General features: G+C 39.7%; 1 protein-coding gene across 2 annotated transcripts in view; it reads right to left on the bottom strand.

Annotated features, from left to right (window-relative positions):
* lhx3 (LIM homeobox 3) overlaps positions 1–18,599 on the bottom strand; it is a 159,985-nt gene that overhangs the window by 79,527 nt on the left and 61,859 nt on the right. The window contains exons 11-12 of one of the 2 annotated variants that reach the window (XM_060841546.1): positions 15,886–16,071; positions 3,211–6,350 (exon numbers count right to left, since the gene is read on the bottom strand). In XM_060841546.1, the coding sequence (XP_060697529.1) occupies positions 5,788–6,350; positions 15,886–16,071 (749 nt within the window). In that variant the 3' untranslated portion in view covers positions 3,211–5,787. Of the gene's footprint in view, positions 1–1,147; positions 1,165–3,210; positions 6,351–15,885; positions 16,072–18,599 lie in introns of those variants that run through there. The other variant, XM_060841545.1, reaches the window with a different exon arrangement.

Here is an 18,599-nt window from a genome sequence, read left to right on the forward strand (position 1 = left end):
CAAGTGCACTCTTCAATCTGAGATGAAGAATGTCAGAGTCAAATGAAGATGCTTCTTGATCTAATGTTATGAGACACTGCCCATGAAACAGTAAAGCTTCCAGATATCGTGAAGTGGGCTTATAAAAAATTGTTTATCATCACCCATTTATCATTAAATTTAAGCTAAGAAACCACTCAAGATAGTATCACACCAACTATAGTTGAACATTCGTGAAAGACACCCATCCTGCACCTCTTAGAGATGTACAGCATGGAAACAGACCCTTCGATCCAACCTGCCCATGCCAACCAGATATCCCAATCCAATCTAGTCCCACCTGCTAGCACCTGGTCCATATCCCTCCAAACCCTTCCAATCCTAAACCCATCCAAATGCCTCTTAACTGTTGCAATTGTACCAGCCTCCACCACATCCTCTGGCAGCTCATTCCATACACTTATCACCCTCAGTGTGAAAAAGTTACCCTCTTAGGTCTCTTTTATATCTTTCCCCTCTCACCCTAAACCTATGCCCTCTAGTTCTGGAGTCCCCCACCCCAGGGAAAAGACTTTGTCTATTTATCCTATCCATGCCCCTCAATTTTGTAACCCTCTATAAGGCCACCCCTCAGCCTCCGATGTTCCAGGGAAAACAGCCCCAGCCTGTTCAGTCTCTCCCTGTAGCTCAGATCCTCCAACCCTGGCAACAACCTTATGAATTTTTTCTGAACTCTTTCAAGTTTCACAACATCTTTCCGATAGGAAGGAGACCAAAACTGCACGCAATTTTCCAACAGCGGCCTAACCAATGCCCTGTACAGCCACTACGTGACCTCCCAACTCCTGTACTCAATACTCTGACCAATAAAGGAAAGCATACCAAACACCTTCACTATCCTATTTGCCTGCGACTCCACTTTCAAGGAGCTATGAACCTGCACTAACCTGTCTTTGTTCAGCAACACTCCCTAGGACCTTACCATTAAGTGTATAAGTCCTGCTAAGATTTGCTTTCTCAAAATGCAGCATCTCACATTTATCTGAATTAAACTCCATCTGCCACTTCTTAGCCCATTGGCCCACCTGGTCCAGATCCTGTTGTAATCTGAGGTAACCCTCTTCGCTGTCCACTACACCTCCAATTTTGGTGTCATCTGCAAACTTACTAACTGTACCTCTTATGCTCACATCCAAATCATTTATGTAAATGACAAAAAGTAGAGGACCCAGCACCAATCCTTGTGGCACTCCACTGGTCACAAGCCTCTAGTCTGAAAAACGACCCTCCACCACCCACCCTCTGTCTTCTACCTTTGAGCCAGTTCTGTATCCAAATGGCTAGTTCTCCCTGTATTCCAGGAGATCTAACCTTGCTAATCAGTCGCCCATGGGGAACCTTGTTGAACGCCTTAAAGTCCGTATAGATCACATCTACAGCTGTGCCCTCATCAATCTTCTTTGTTGCTTCTTCAAAAAACTCTTATCAAGTTTGTCAGACATGATTCCCCATGCACAAAGCCATGTTGACTATCCCAAATCAGTTCTTGCCTTTCCAAATGCATGTACATCCTGTCCCTCAGGATTCCCTCCAACAACTTGCCCACCACTGAGATTAGGCTCACCGGTCTATAGTTCCCTGGCTTGTCTTTACTGCCCTTCTTAGTGGCACCATGTTTGCCAACCTCCAGTCTTTCGGCACCTCACCTGTGACTATTGATGATACAAATATCTCAAAGAGGCCCTGCAGCAATCACTTCTCTAGCTTCCCAATTAGTTCTCTGGTACACCTGATCAGGTCCTGGGGATTTATCCACTTTTAACCGTTTCAAGACATCCAGCATTTCCTCCTCTGTAATATGGACATCTTGCAAGATGTCACCATCTACTTCCCTACAGTCTATATCTTCCATATCCTTTTCCACAGTAAATACTGATGCAAAATATTCATTTCGTATTGCCCCCATTTTCTGTGGCTCCACACAAAGGCCACCTTGCCGACCTTTGAGGGGCCCTATTCTCTTCCTAGCTACCCTTTTGTCCTTAATATATTTGTAAAAACTCTTTGGATTCTCCTTAATTCTATTTGCCAAAGTTACCTCATGTCCCCGTTTTGCCCTCCTGATTTCCCTCTTAAGTATACTCCTACTTTCTTTATACTCTAAAGGATTCACTCGATCTATCCTGTCTATACCTGACATATGCTTCCTTCTTTTTCTTAACCAAACCCTCAATTTCTTCAGTCATCCAGCAGGGGGGGGGTCTATTATACAATCCCAGTAAGGTGATCATCCCTTTCTTATTTCTCAGTTCCACCCAAATAACTTCCCTGGGTGTATTTCTGGGAATATCCCCCCTCAGCACAGCTGTAATGCTATCCCTCATCAAAAATGCCACTCCCCCTTCTCTCTCGCTTCCCTTTCTATCCTTCCTGTAGCATTTGTATTCTGGAACATTAAGCTGCCAGTCCTGCCCATCCCTGAGCCATGTTCCCGTAATTGCTATGATATCCCAGTCCCATATTCCTAACTATGCCCTGAGTTCATCTGCCTTCCCTGTTAGGCCCCTTGCATTGAAATAAATGCAGTTTAATTTATTAGTCCTATCTTGTCCCTGCCTGCCCTGACTGTTTGACTCACTTCTGTTGTCAGCTGTACCCGTCTCAGATCGATCTGTTTCCTCACTATCTCACTGGGTCCCACCTCCATACCTTACTAGTTTAAATTCTACCAAGCAGTTCTAGCAAGTTTCCCTGCCAGTATATTAGTCTAATAAATTAGACTGGAGTGTTATTCTGTAACCAGGTGAAGAATGGCCCTTTTAGTTTGTTTCTCTATTTGGGCATCGTCTATTTGCTGCACTGGGTGATATGTTCTAGACCACTGCATAATATTGGGGAATATTTCAAGTCAATAGATCTGTGCCTGCATGAATACACACACACGTCCAAAACATTGTTTTCTCTGGTTGCAGTGAAATGCAGAAAATATTACATGGGTCTTGAGGCCTAAAATGCTCTCTTTAGCTGCAAAAATAACTCATTAAGTGGGGCAGATTTCTGATTTGCAATCACGTACTAGAATTATCCAAGTTCCACTGCCATGTTAGGAATCAGTCAAGAAAAAAAAAGTCATCTTTGCTTTTAAATTAAACTTAGCCAGGACGACATTGTGAATATTAAAGTCTACAAATTGTTTGAAGAGCAATTTATTTCAAATAGGATTAAGGTTCTTGCATTTTTCTTCTCAGTACAAAAGATTGCCAACATTTTCTCCTATTGAAAATATACAGCAGTGACTGAAACATCAAGGTATAACAGTACAATGGACAAGGTAACTTAAAACAAAATAAATAAATTCAATTATGACCTTTAGAAAACATTTTGAAAGTGAAGGCAACATTCTGAAAGAACAAATGGCACTCATTTTTTAAAAATACATCTGGACATACAGAATGGAAATTCTTCCAATGGCACAACAGAATCTCTGAAGAAACTTCAGATTGGTTTGGGGTTGTACTTCACTGGGTAATACTGGAGGTAATTCTGTTGAAACTTCAACTGATTGATCAAAATGAATTAAAGCAAAGCTGAGTTTTAAATAGGATGCAGAAAGAGCAAGGAAATGCAAGGCATTGTGACAATTCGTTAAAAACTGAGCAATTAATGAATACATTCCTTTAAAATTCAAACAGGAGCATGCCCTTTCTGAAGCAGTCTGTAAACATGACAGCACTTGATCTCAATCCATGGTGTAGACATTGCAATTTACCATTTCTTTGCAAAAACTAAAATGGAGAACTACAAAAAACAAGGTTCTTGTTTCGAAGTATATGAATACATTTCAGGTGGTCAAATGTCAGACTGTGGTACAAATAAATTTCATTGCCAGACCTCCACACTCCTCTTTCCCTGAATTACCCTGGATAAATACCATGGCTATTTGTCTCAATTCCAACAGCAATCTGCCTGAACTACTGTACCAGTGCAACATTAGGCACACCTTTCCTGTTATAGCCTCTAAAGATACGGCAGTTGTATTTTGGACCAAAGAAAATACTTTGTTTAAAAAAAAGATTGGTCGAATGTGACTCTTGTCATGGCCAAGAAAATATGGAACTTAACATTAGACAAGCATTCAAAAGAACAAATTGTCAAAAGGCATTACTTTTAATCATGAAAGCGTATCACCCTGTTGAGTATTGAAAGGCACGTATCTGATGTCACCAAAAATAGTTCTGTTCACTCAAGTAACAGCCGGAATGTGAAGCAAATGACAATTACCTCCATTCTTAGCAGGAGATGGACAGGCAGACAAATAGTAGCCCTGATCAACACCTTTGTTGTACAAAATACATTCAAAAACAATGAAATGGCAGCTGTAGCAATGCATTAAAATCTTCACCCCACCCCACAGACAGATGAGCACGATGCTTGATTTAGTGCAGGCACCGCAAAAAAAGTGAGAAAAGAATTGACTGCTTTTATTGTCTTAATTAAAATTGAGGTTGAAGAACACACCTTCCTAAAATAGAGGCAAAATACTTCATAGAATCTCAGACTTATTTAAAATTAGAAAGTTTCAGTGTGATCCATGTAAAATAACAGAGACACATGAAAAGCAAGTGCACAAGTTAGCAATGAATGTGCTTGATTCAGGGACATAGAAAGGAACTTGCCAGCAATACCCAAAATCATTACTGCTAATGCAGGGACAATGAGGTGAAGTTGCTAAAATAGGTGACAGTATACACATCCAGTAATAGCCACGCAGGGACTAAACAACAAACTGGTCAGAACAGAGGTGAATTATTGCATTCAATTCTGGTCCATTCACAATGACCATGGAGGAGAAATGGTTTACATAGAGTAAAGTAAGGAGATTGATCATTGGCATAAAACAGTGTGGTTATAGAGAGTAGAGCTGTTGAAACATCAGACACAAACCTACCCCGAGAGCTGGGCTGAGTAGAAACATTTCAACTTGTGAAAAATAAAATAAATTAAGATTTTGTGAACATATAGATTGTGTGGAGAAATACTTCAGCAATCATGACCTGTGTAGAACATATCTGAATACCACTTTAAAGTACAGCTAGAAATGTAGGATCAGGAGACACACTATACTGGAAAATTAATCTGAATGAGTGATTAGGAAGGACTTGAGTGATGAACATTTGGAATCGGTCAAGCAGGGTGGTGGAAGCAAACATCTGATATGTACCTGCCATCCCTGACCTCCATATAGCAAGCTAAATATGGTACCAAAAAGATGCAGTTTCATTCACATCTTTTGACTAGGTTGACATCAATGAAGTGGTGAAATGGGCAAAAGAGAGTTGGGAGGAAATGTTTTGAATTGCACTACCAATTTTGGTCAGACAGGATTGGGCTGGGTTTAGGACCATCTGCTCAGCTCTCCCTGGATTTGAGCAGCCTGATACATTGTCAAGACATTAAGTGCAAAAACCAAGTCTCAGGTGAGACACGAGGAGTACCCAACGCATGTAGAATCACAACCCAACAAGAATCAGTCAGGATTATACCAGAGCAAAGGGCTAACCTAACTGCTGGGACATGACTGCAGATGCACTTAAAAAGGCAATCAAGCATTGAAAATAATGCTCAATGTAGGAGTATCTGTAAAATGCATCCATGATCAAGTTACACGTTAGAACTAAACTGGAAGTATGCAGTCCGGATTGAATATGCTAAAAGTAAAGACGTGCTTTGGGGAAAACAAAGCCTCTCCAAGGACTACTTCTGCTGGAACAGAACCATTTTCCTTCTGCAACACCGTTGGAAACAGTTTTAAACGATAGGACAGACATACCTGGTTTTCCATTTTTTTGACCTCATTTGAAAGTAAAAGCACATGACCATCAGGAAAAAACACGACGCTGCATATAACATGACACACAAGCTCATGTCTACATTGGAAAACCCGATTCCAAAAAATGAAACGGATTGTTTATGGTCTTTCTTCAGGCTGGCTGCTTCTTGGTCAAATGAAATTCTTTTCTGATTACTATCGCCCTTTTCTTGTTTTATCAAGGCGCTAAGTCTAGGGTTTTGAGCTGGGTTATGAGGGATGCCATTTTGCTCCTTATGGTCATTACCCAGCTGAGAGGGCACTTTATTTTTAACCTGGCTTTCATTATTTTGTAGAGCTGGTTTCTTTGTTTTATTAGCTTGCAATTCATATTCACTGTATTTCAAAGAAATGTTGTCCACGCTGTAATAAGACTTCAAATATGTGAGAACTTCTTTCTCATTCCACGTATGAAGGCCCTTAATTTCTTCATGACATGTGGGACAGTGGTCTGGAGTTGGCCATGCCACCTTAGGGAACATTGGATCCTCACTAGGAGCACCTAATAATAAAAGAATAAGAAGGTCAAAACCAAGAGAAATACTATAACCTAAATGTCAAGTCTAGACATTATTTTGAAAATGGATGGGAGCATTCAGAGATAAATCTCAAGAGCTTTTTGGGTTTAGTCTTTTAGAGCTGCTTCTAATTTATTGTCAGCTAATGAATCAAAGTTTTAATCCCCCTTTTACATGCCACTGAATAGCTATCCATAGAACACTTAATTCTCAAGATACTGAGCACAGAGTTCACCACACTGGAAAATGTTTCATTGGACGCATCAAAAAGAAAAGGAAAAAGGAGAAGTTGACCATTCAGTCCAGTAAACCGTCTCTGCCATTCAACTTTCTGTTTAATGTCACATTATTGCTCGCTTCATAACTCTCTTCACGTTTAAGCCTCTAGAAATCGAAGTATAGTGAACTGGTCTCCATAGATTTCTGTGGTTGAGAACTCCACACAAAATGCTCTCAACTCTGCCCAAAATGAAATGTGACCTCTTATTCTCAAACATCAATGTCTCCCTCAGTCGCATCCAGCAGCAGAAACAGCCTTGCATCCAGGCTGTCAATCCCTGGCAGAATTCTATATATTTCCCCTCTCATTCTTCTAAAATCCAGTTAATGCAAACCCATGAATCCATCGGTACAATGGCAAATTTGAACGCTAACAAAACCTACATATCTTCCAATGTTTTAATTAAAAGTTGCAACTCATCCATTTGTTCCAACCTCTACAGCATATAAACGAACAGTTTTAAAGTGCATGAGGCCTTACAGGCACCTGTTTGCTCCAAATAACTCTAGCTTCTCCTCCACTCCCTTCACCTGTAATCAGATCCAACATCCATCTGGCTAGCACTCAGATTAACATTTACAAGAGTTAAATAGATGAATTTCTCTTTCCATTCCTATTTTCTATTCCGATTTGGTGTTTAATGAAGGACAAATTTGTCAGAATGGTCTTAATATTATCCGACTGGATAATAAGATTGAACTAATCCCATGCTCAAATTCAGCCTTGAGAAAAAAATTCCACTTAAGCAACAGATAATTGAACACCTGGACATCAGTTGTGGTATTCATAGCGATAGGTATTTGTTTTCTTGCCCAGAAAAATATAATCAGAATTCTCACTGCTCTTCATCTTGAGATGCATTTCCACATAGCAAATCAAATTCAGTAAACGTTTAGAAAATCTGTTGCTATGTGCCTTGCCAAATTACTTAAATGTAGTTAACATTCCACAAATGTGGAACAGTCACTATATATTATTGTCAGAGTGATTAAATCAGTTAAGTTTCCATGTCAACCTCCAAAGACTCAGAATGATTAATAAAGTGACAGTATGTTTCTTGGTACTGTCTCAGTACCTTGAAAGTACATTGATAGTAAACATACAACATTTGGAAGTGGGAGGAAAGGGAACAGTGAGAGAATAGCCACAGTAATAGGTGGAGTAGTGACAGAATCAAGAGCACGGTCAAAGAAGGGCTTCTGAGAGGGTCTTAAAAGGAGGGGAGTTTAGTTGAGGGATTCCAGAGTGTGGAACCTTGGTAGCTAAAAATAGTTGCCAGTGGCAATGTGACACTGGAATTAGACAAATGGAGGGTCCTGGATGGAGTTGTAGGAATTGAGAAGGCTACAAAATTAATGAAGCATTTTTGATCTAATTTTAGAACTTGTATGTTCAGGGAACCAAAACTATTAAAGGACAGAAGAACAGCTGAATTGCATGCAAAGCAGGATGAATGGGGGAGCAGAATTTTCAACAAGTGGAAGTTTACACAAACCAATGAGGGAAAGCCAGCCAGTAGAGCATTGGAATAATGAAGTCAGGAGGTGACACAGGTATGGAGCCTGATGATAAATTGCAATGTTTTTTGGTGGTGGCAGTTTTGGGGATAAAAGAGGTGAGATGTGCTCTGATGGAGAATATAAAGTGGTTGGACTGAGAAAAGGACTGAGGAGGTCACAACCAGTCAGATGGGAAACAAAAACAAATTGCTGGAAAAGTTGGGTAGGTCTGGCAGCATCTTTGGTGAGAAATCTGTCAACATTTCTAGTCCAGTGACCCCTCCCAGAGCTGGGAAGTCAGATGGAAAGAGGTGGTAGAGGTTGAAAACTTCATGACTTTTAAGTATATACTTATACACTTTCAATGCCAAGACATACAAGACTATAGGGCAAGTGCTGGAAAATGAGATTTTAATAGTTAGACATGGCTTTCGGTGCAGATTCAATGGATTGAAGGTCCTTTACTCTGTGCTATAGACATCTACGACTGCAAAAGACTGGTCAGGACAGGCAAAATTAAGTCAGGAGCAGACCGGGTTGGAGCTGAAGCAGCTTATTCCTCTTCCACCCACTTGATCCAATGTCTTGACAGACTAGCTACTAATACACTAGTAATCTCAAATGAGTTAGTTAATTATTTAAAGAAACAATAAAGATCTGATACACAAAGCTATTCCTAAAGAAGAGTCTCACTTTATACAGCAACAAGAAATTCTGAACATGGCAGAACAGGCTTGAGAGAGAGTGAATGCCAACTCTTGCCTTACATGTGAACAGTCCTACAAAATCCACCATTTTAAAGTGACAAATATAAGGAACTTTGATTTTGAAAGGCTTTCTTCCACTTGGCATATAAGAATATTTTGTCTAAATTGGTCACTTAAAACATTTCAACAAAATAAGAACACCACCAAGCACAGAAGGGATATGCAAGATACAAGCCTTCCACTGAACAGTATGTCCAGAATTAAGTCAAGCTACAGCAGGAGTAGAATGCAAGTGATAACTGTTCTAAATAATATTAACCAACAGTTTAGATCATATCCAATGGCATACTACAAGTCATTGCAGATCATTTAATCCCAGGCACTGAGTTTAAATCATTGACTTTAAAAAGAACAGACCTCCCTCAAATGATAAAAAAAAATTTAAATGTACCTATAGGAAATGAAAACCATTTATACCAAGACTACAATGAATGACTAGAGATTAAACTATTACAGAGGAGGAATATTTACATAGTTAATGAATTTGCATTTCTGTGCACAATTGTGTGAAAATTATACAGGCACTTTTCAAATATAAACAAATATAAAAAATAGCAAAGAAAATAAAAGCACAGTCTCCAGGTTTTTAAATGAGAAAGGCCAAGAACTGCTGAAAGTTTTATGTGTACATTGTGCCTAAAAAGGTATGGTCTGACAGATTCATTGTTCAGTTTTAACTGCCTCCTCTACCAGCTGTTTCTTTGAAGCCTGTTCTGTATAGGCCTTGAGCCTGGTTAACAATTCATTACAACACAAGTAAAACAAAACCAACTGGCTCCCACTCGGTGGGCTGTGAATAAGGGATTCTCTCTTTCACTGGTTACTGGTTGACAGATGACAGGTTGCATGTCATAACTCTCCTGAGATGGAACAGAGATGGTGCTGGCTGTGGTGTGTGTACATTTTTTGTTTGGGAGGGGAGAAAGAGATGGAAAGAGCTGCATCTGAAAATGTGACAGTTTCTCAGAGGCCATGGTCATCTTTCAATTGATACTTATGTTTTTAAAACTAATTATTTGGAGACATGCAAGCCTACACCACTTGTAGCAGCAAAACTTTAAAATAAATGTTACAACACAGCTGTCCAGTAGGACTTAGACATTTCTTCCTTCACACACAAAACAGACTGCTATTCAGTTGCATGGGCAGAAGCACAGAGGCAGCCACTACAAGTCGAGCAGTGTAGCTGCAGCTGCAGAGCACAATTAATTTACGCACACCCCTGCTGTGGTGTTATTGTACGTTTGTCAGTATCAATCATTGTTCTCGCCATTTGGTCTTGTGTTAGTAAATGGGTCCTATTTTATGGATCATTACACAGGCTTGGGTATTCAGTATATGGTATAGATAAGGAAAAATATATCTGGAATAAACTGCAGCAACAATGCCTGAACAGACAGGCCACGCTGCCCTCTAAGGGTGGCCCTTCACAAAACGAAGACAACCCATCTATATTGGGCTGCAATAATTCAAAAATTGCCTTTCAGAAGGTGCCCCTTCTTTTCCGTTTCAACATTAGTGAAACGGCACTTAACAGTCCACTTGCATTCAAGTGGTAATTGAATACAACTCAGACAATGACCTTACTCAACAATGGAGATACTGAACAAAACCTACAATTTACATATTACATGTTTACAACATCACAGTATGTGCACATAGCCAGGTTAAGCAAATCACAATTCACCAATGAAAATGCCTACAACTATTCAGAAATGCAAAAATGGCAGTCGTGATAAAAGAAAATATTTCTACCTTGAATAAATTAATAGTGGAACCTCTCAGTAAATGTCTGGACAGCAAACACAAATTAAAATAAAGTCTCAGAACATATACAAAACAGGCTGCCATTCGGCCCATCATCTCTGTTAATAAGGCTGGAGGAAAAGGAATCTGTTCAGACTAAACTTGGAGGTGTGGGACTGCCACATCTCCAACAACTGGATAGGTTGCAAATGTACAAATTAGGGTCAGAAGTAAGCCATTCAGACCTTTGAGCCGACCGTCTTTCAATAAAGAGATGGTTGATCAGTCTGAGTTCTGAATTCCACATGCCCATCAAGGTGTAATAATCTTTGCTTCCATCGCCTATCAAAAGTCCATCCAACCTTGCCTGTATATTAACTGACCCTGCGTCCACCACCTTCAGAGGCAGAGAATTCCAAAGTCATACGACTGACTAAACAAAATCCCCAATCTATCCTAAAAGGGCTTCCCCTAATGTTAAATCAGTGCCCCTAGCTCTGGATTTAGCCACAAAAGAAACTCTTTTCATGTCCAACGTGTCAAGACCAATCATGATTATATACACTTGAATTCAATCATCCTTCACTCTTCCAAATTCTATTAAACCAAACCCTGCATGTCCCATCTTCTCTTATAGGATAACTCGCACATTCAAGGTACCAATCTAACCATCTCTTCCAAACCACCTTAACACATTTAAATCCTTTCTTAAAAAGGGAAACCAAAACCAATAGGAGATGTGATATTTTAACATGTGTAACTGAAGCATAATTTACTTGAGATTGAGTGCATTTATGGTTGATGACGTGAGCAAAAAGGCTGTAATAATTATTTATCAATTTGGTGAATTTCATGATGGCGCCTGCACAAAATTCTGTGTTAGATCGTAGTATTGATACATTATGTTACTTCAAGAGGATTGATAATGGATGCACTGCTTTTAAAGCAAAGGAAGGCAATAATTAGAAATGTGACTTTAAGCAGCTGATTTTGTAAGTGATTATTGGCTTTCTTGTCTTATCTATGGACCAGTTCTCTTCTACCTTTTTTCTTAAAATGAGGGATTGCCATCAAATAGAAAATGAAGATGCAGTGTAGGTGCGTGAAAGGCCTGTTCCACGGGGTGTAGCGTATTACAATTAAAATAAGACTAAGAAAAGCAATATTACGACACATGGCTATATGCTTACTCTAACTGATAGATTCTAACACACACCTTAACACAAAGGGGTAGAGAAGCAGAGAGATTTATGGGCGCAAGCTGAACTGCCTGCGGTGTCGGTTATATGATAAGTACTATTCAAAACTTCCAAAAATTAAGAGCAATGGAAGACTCAAAACCCCCAACAAAGGAGATCCCTTAGTTAAGGAAGATTGCAATACCTAAAGCATGCACTTACTCAAGGCACCATCGAGCAGACTGAAAACAATTCAAATGTTAAAACATTTTCACGAGTGCAATGGCTTACTCCAGACATCCATTAAAACTCAGATTTGACAAATTCCCAGCTGTACCAATTGGCAGTCAGTTAAGTAATTTAAAACAAAGCCATACACTGTCCTGTTGCAATGTGAATGAGACTACCATATTTCATGCATCTTAGGCAACTTCACACTTAAACTGCATTAAGCAAGTTGTGTTGATGCAAAGTTGGTAGTGTAAACCAGGCACAATACTAGACAATTAAATGCTACATCTGAAATAGAAATCCATTCAAAACTTCTTTGCCTTGATCATTTAAAAAGATAGAAATGTAGCCATAATTTAAGAGATATTAATTGCCATGAATTAGCAGAAAGGCAACTTCTCAGCCAAATCTTTGAAATGAATGCAGAGCTTAAGCTTATTTTTTGGCAAACCTTCAACAAGGCAGCAAAACATCAGGATGCACAAACATTATACTTCATTTGCCACAATCAAACAGAAAGCAAAAGTTACTCTTATAAGTCCCACAGTTAAGATGAACATTGACCCAGAAGGAAGAAAAATGAGAAGGAATAAGAAAGGATAGACTGCAACAGGTGCAACTTTGCACAAATCTGACTCAAATAACCGTGACAATAGCAATAAGGAGGAGAAAGCAAGTGAGAATCTGGGAGATAAGTTCAGTGCACCTCCCAGTGGCTGAATCTCAGTTATGCAATTTTTCCTAAAGTTTTATTTTTAAATTGTTGAATCAGCGACATACTTAATCCCACTTAAAATACAAAAATAAAAAAATGTAACTAACTTACCTTTTAACAATTATGATGACATCAGACTTTTGTAGATTTTTGGACTTCACAGCTGTTCACTAAATGCCACAGCTTAGTTCCTGATAAGTGTCCAAGTTTCTTCAAACAATTAGCAGGGGCAACCCAGAATGAGAAAAATTGGGGCCATGATGCGTGCCTCTGAATATCCTTGTGCACACCATTGTGCAATTACTTTCCGACCGGTCAGCGGATAAAATAAAATTTACCCTGAAGGCTGATGACGATTTGCAGTTTTGTCACTGGCAGTATTCATAAATTAAGTTGGATCTTTTGTCTTAAAGTCAATGTGAGAAATATGCTCGTTGAAAAGTATGGCACTGGAAAAGCACAGCATGTCAGGCAGCATCCAAGGAGCAAGTTAGTTGACGTTTTGCGTGTAAGCCCTTCATCAAGATTGTGACAAATATGCTACCCGTGATCATTGCCGTATTGAGTGAGCCTTCTGCGCACATATTGGTTTTTCATTTATGTAAATGGTTTGGATGTGAACATAGCAGGTATAGTTACTAAGTTTGCAGATGACACCAAAATTGGTGGTGTAGTAGACAGCGAAGGAGGAAACTTCAGAGTTCAACGGAACCTTGATGAGATGGGCCAACGGGCCAAGTGGCGGAACATGGAGTTTAGATAAATGTGACATGCTGCATTTTCGAAAGGCAAATCAGGGCAGGACATATACACTTTATGGTAAAGCCCCACAGAGTGCTGCTAAACAAAGAGACCTTGGAGTGCAGGTTCATAGTTCCTTGAAAGTGGAGTCGCAGGTAGACAGGATAGTGAAGGCGGCATTTGGTATGCTTTCCTTTATTGTCAGAGTATTGAGTACAGGAGTTGGGACGTCATGGTGCGGCTGTACAGGACATTGGTTAGGCCACTGTTGGAATATTGCGTGCATTTCTGGTCTCCTTCCTATCAGAAAGATGTTGTAAAATGTGAAAGGGTTCAGAAAAGATTTACAAGGATGTTGCCAGGTTGGAAGGATTGAGCTATAGGCAGAGGCTGAATAGAATGGGGCTATTTTCCCTGGTGCAGAGGATGAGAGATAACCGTTAAGAGGTTTATAAAAATTATGAGGGGCATGATTAGACTGAATAGCCAAGGTCTTTTCCCTGGAATGGAAGGAGTCCGAAATTGGAGTGCACAGGTTTAAGGTGAGGATGGGAAAATTTAAAAGGGAATTAAAGGGCAACTTTTTCATGCAGAGGGTGGTACAGTCCTGTACAGCTGCAACATGACCTCCCAACTCCTGTACTCAATACTCTGACCAATAAAAGGAAAGCATACCAAATATTGCCGTCACTATCCTATCTACCCGTGACTCTACTTTCAAGGAACCATGAACTGGCACTCCAAGGTCTCTATATTCAGTAACACTTCAAAAGACTGTATCATGAAGTATACAAGTCTTGCTAAGATTTGCTTTCCCAAAATGCAGCACCTCGCATTTATCTAAATTAAACTCCATCTGCCAATTCTCAGCCCATTGGCTCATCTGGTCAAAATCCCACTGTAATCTGAGGTAACCTTCTTCGCTGTCCACTACACCTCCAATTTTGGTGTCATCTACAAACTTACTAATTGTACCTCTTATGCTTACATCCAAATCACTTATGTAAATGATGAAAAGTAGTGGATCCAGCACTGATCCTGTGGCACTCCACTGGTCACAGGCCTCCAGTCTGAAAAAACAATCCATCGCCTCCCTGTCTTCTGCCTTTGAGCCAGTTCTGCATCCAAATGGTTAGTTCTCCCTGTATTCTGTGATATCTGACCTTGCTAACCAGTCTCCCATGGGGAACCTTGTTGAACACCTTATTGAAGTCCATTTAGATCACGTCCACTCTGCCCTCAATCCTCTTTGCTACTTCTTCAAAAAAACTCAATCAAGTTGGTGAGACATGATTCCCCATGCACAAAGCCATACTGACTATCCTTAATCAGTCCTTACCTTTCCAAATACATGTACATCCTGTCCCTCAGGATTCCCTCCAACAACTTGCCCATCACTGACGTCAGGCTCACTGGTCTACAGACCCCTGGCTTGTCCATACCACCTTTCTTAAATAGTGGCATGTTAGTCAACTTCCAGTCTTCTGGTACCTCACCTGTGACTATTGATGATACAAGTATCTCAGCAAGAGACCCAGCAATCATTTCCCTTGCCTCCCACTTGACGGGATTGGAGGCGATCACTCATTTGGCATCATGAGACATTGCCACCTCCAGCGGGTCTCATCTGAAGCATCCTCCAAACATAGACCAGCTTGGTGTCATTTATTCTGTATGTAGTGATGCCAGCACTGCTTCTTGGAGACACAAGAGAAACAATAAAACTACTCGCTGGAAATGCAAGTCTTTCGTGGTTCATTCTGATTTGCCCAATGTTTCTCAAGAACATCAGCTATTGCTCATTTGCAAGTGCTTCATCCCCAAGTCAGAAGATTGTAAGGTTCAGAGAATTGAACACAATCTTGATTTACATTCCGGGGTACTGGAAAGGAAGTAATGCATTGTAAACAAGATGTTAAACCAAAGTACTGTCTGCACTCTCCGCCAAGCACAAAAGATCCCATGGTATCATTTTCTTAGAATAAAAGTATCCATGTGGTCACTTGGCCAATATAAATTGCTCAAACAACACAAATAAGTGGTAAATTACTTGGTCGTTCTCACACAGCTGCCTGTGGGATCTTGCTGTGTCCAAATTAGCTACTGCATTTCCCTAGATTACTAAAAACTTTAAATGTATTCATTGCTGTAAACACTTGACATAATCATGGAGGAGTGCAAAACATGTGACAGTATTGGTGGGTTTTAAGTAACACACAATTTCAGTGATTTCAATTTTGAAGTCTTAGAACCCACACTTTTAATTTCTTTCTGTAAATACTCAGACACTGACTGCATTAAACATTATTGCAACACAACCTGGGATGCCTAGACTTGAAGTATCAAACAACTCAGTCTGTACCTGCCAGTCTGTTGTTCACTTCATTGTGCTTTCTCCATAGCCAGAGAATAGCATCATCCAGTGTGGTCACTTTATCCATAGATTCTTTTGCCATCTCCTCAAAGTGCTGTGCACACTCCCTGCATCCAAAGAAATAATGAATGTATTTCCTGATAACCTGTAGAAGTATTTGAGGGCTGTCGAAGCCTAGACAGAAAAGAAAATGACAGAATTTTAAACAGCAATAAGAAAAGATCAATTTACCCAACAAGTCGATGCCTACTTTGATAGTCTCTGCCTTTGCACATCTTCTATTTAACTTTTCCTTCCAAAAAACATTGGGTTTAAGAAGCTGCTTAGGACAAGATAAATGTTGGGTGCCTTAATGCTGAAAGTTAGGCTAAATGTTTTTCTTGCTCTAAAAAGACAGCAAGCAAAAATATTCTACCTCAATAAAGACAACCTTCACACAAAACATTAACATGAAGTGCAACTCGCAACAATTAAGAAACATTGCTGAAAGTAGATGCGCTGTTGAGGCTGCGTGTCTTTCACTTAGGACCATCAATTCATAATGCAGGAGAAAAATGATAATAGGTTGGCTCTGGGAAGTAGAGGCACTGCCGTGGACAAAGTATTGGGAAATTATGGGCTCCCCAAGCGTCCTGAGAATCAAGGGTGCAGGGCTTGAAAATATTCCCTTCACACAGAACATGCCCATACATTTGAATATTTGTCACTTCTAGTAAGTGTAAGTTAGTCATGCAAGATTAGAGCTTGAATATCATTAACTGGTTGATGGCATGGTTATCAGCACACTTACGACTGTTCAGCAAGTTCTGCTCAATGGTGTAGTCACAATCAACAATAGATTTTCAATTTTGGGTTTTGCAAGAACAACTGGGATTGTACTCTGCCTGCTGCAAGCAACTGAATGAACACACTGTTTCTATCAGCCACTCTCTTAGACGTGCACCCAAGAAATTGAAAAACATTGTCAAGAAATTAATCACCACTTTATTTACAATTATTTTTGATCTTTGGCAGATCTTAGTTACCTATCGCAAAATATGTACTGCAGCTCAGAGCAACAAATTAAAATGACTTGAATCAATCCTCACACAACTGGTATCAGTCTCGTACAAACCTTGGAAAAGCTTAGCATCGTCAAGTCATCGTTAATGAGCAAAACATGATACTTTACAGTTTCGGGCAAAACATCAACTGTGTTAAACCAAAGAACTAAGTGTGAAGCGCTCTGTACTCCTTTACCTATGTGATCCTAATTTGCTCATTTCTTTTCATGCAACTGATATATCACACTAGTAATTCTTCACGAGGCCTGAATTTTATCATGTAATTTGACTAGCAGTCAATTACATCTAGGATTGCCCACTTCTCCAGTCACCCTGAACAACCTTTCCTAAGTAAATCAATGACAAATTACATAGGTAGACTTCATAAACTGCGCAGTTCAAACTTTTTTTTTTAAAAACAATGTTTGGATTGTCATTGTTCTGGTTTGAGAATTGTTGCAACTAATTTCCAAAAGTAGTTTGGAAATAAGCGCACTGCCCAATACTTCTGTGACCATGAAATTCAAGACATATATTCTGACCATGCGGACTCTTCTGGTACAATGGTTTGGTCCCTGCCTCTGGACAAGAAAGTCAGGACTCAAGTCCCAGTTGCCCCAGTCGTTTGTCTGACCAGGTTGATCAAAAATTTCTATAATGTGAATCTTTAGTTAAGGTAAGCCAATCAATAAAAACATGCAAGGTGTACAAGAGTAGGCATCGCTGCTCCTCAAGTCTGCTCTGCGATTTACTATCATGGCTAATCTGTAATCTCAACTCTACAACTCCTGTCTAATCCCACTAATCTTTCGCCCCCTTCGTAACTGGTAACGTGTACCTCTGCCTTAAAAATATTTCAAGATTCTGCGCACTCTTGAAGGAAAGAAATTACAAAAACTCAACCCTCAGAAAAAAAGTTTCCTTATCCGTCTCAAATAGGCAACACCTTATTAATAAACTACAATCCATAGTTTTAGAGAGTGTCCCACAAGAGTAAACACCCTTTTCACCTCCCCCTGGTTAATGCCTCTCAGGATCTTTCTTGTTTCAAATAATTCACTGTTCATCCTTCTAAACTTGAGGATAAAGACCTAGCCTGTCTAACTTTCCTCAATTACATTTCCTGATGACGGGCTTTTGCTCGAAATGTCAAATTTTCCTGCTCCTCAGATGCTGCCTGACCTGCTGTGCTTTTCCAGCACCACACTCTCAACGCTAATCTCTAGCATCGCAGTCCTTGCTTACTCCTAGTTTTCCTCATAAGGAAATTCACTCATTCCAGGTGTCCAAAGATCTTCTCTAAATGTCTTCCAATGCATTAACAACTGATTAACACCACATTAAACAGAGGGCACCAAGGCCTGTGAGCATTCCTGAGATAAGCCAAATTAGACTTATGGTCTACGATTATGTGCAGGCTAGGACTTATATCATAGGAAATTCAAGAACAGCTTGACACAGCTAAATATACTTTCCTATATAACTATATGAAATCGTAGTTCTTTTCAGGGGCAACAGTCAGTACCTTTTGAAGGAGATTTTGCACTAAATTTGTTTGCCCCCTCATCTGGTAGAAACACAAATAACTCAGAATATGAAATTACAAGGCTGAATTTAATTTCATGTTAAAGCAGATCCATGATCAGCATACAAATTAGC

Source organism: Hemiscyllium ocellatum, chromosome 21 (genome assembly GCF_020745735.1).
Source record: "Hemiscyllium ocellatum isolate sHemOce1 chromosome 21, sHemOce1.pat.X.cur, whole genome shotgun sequence".
Lineage (NCBI taxonomy): Eukaryota > Metazoa > Chordata > Chondrichthyes > Orectolobiformes > Hemiscylliidae > Hemiscyllium > Hemiscyllium ocellatum.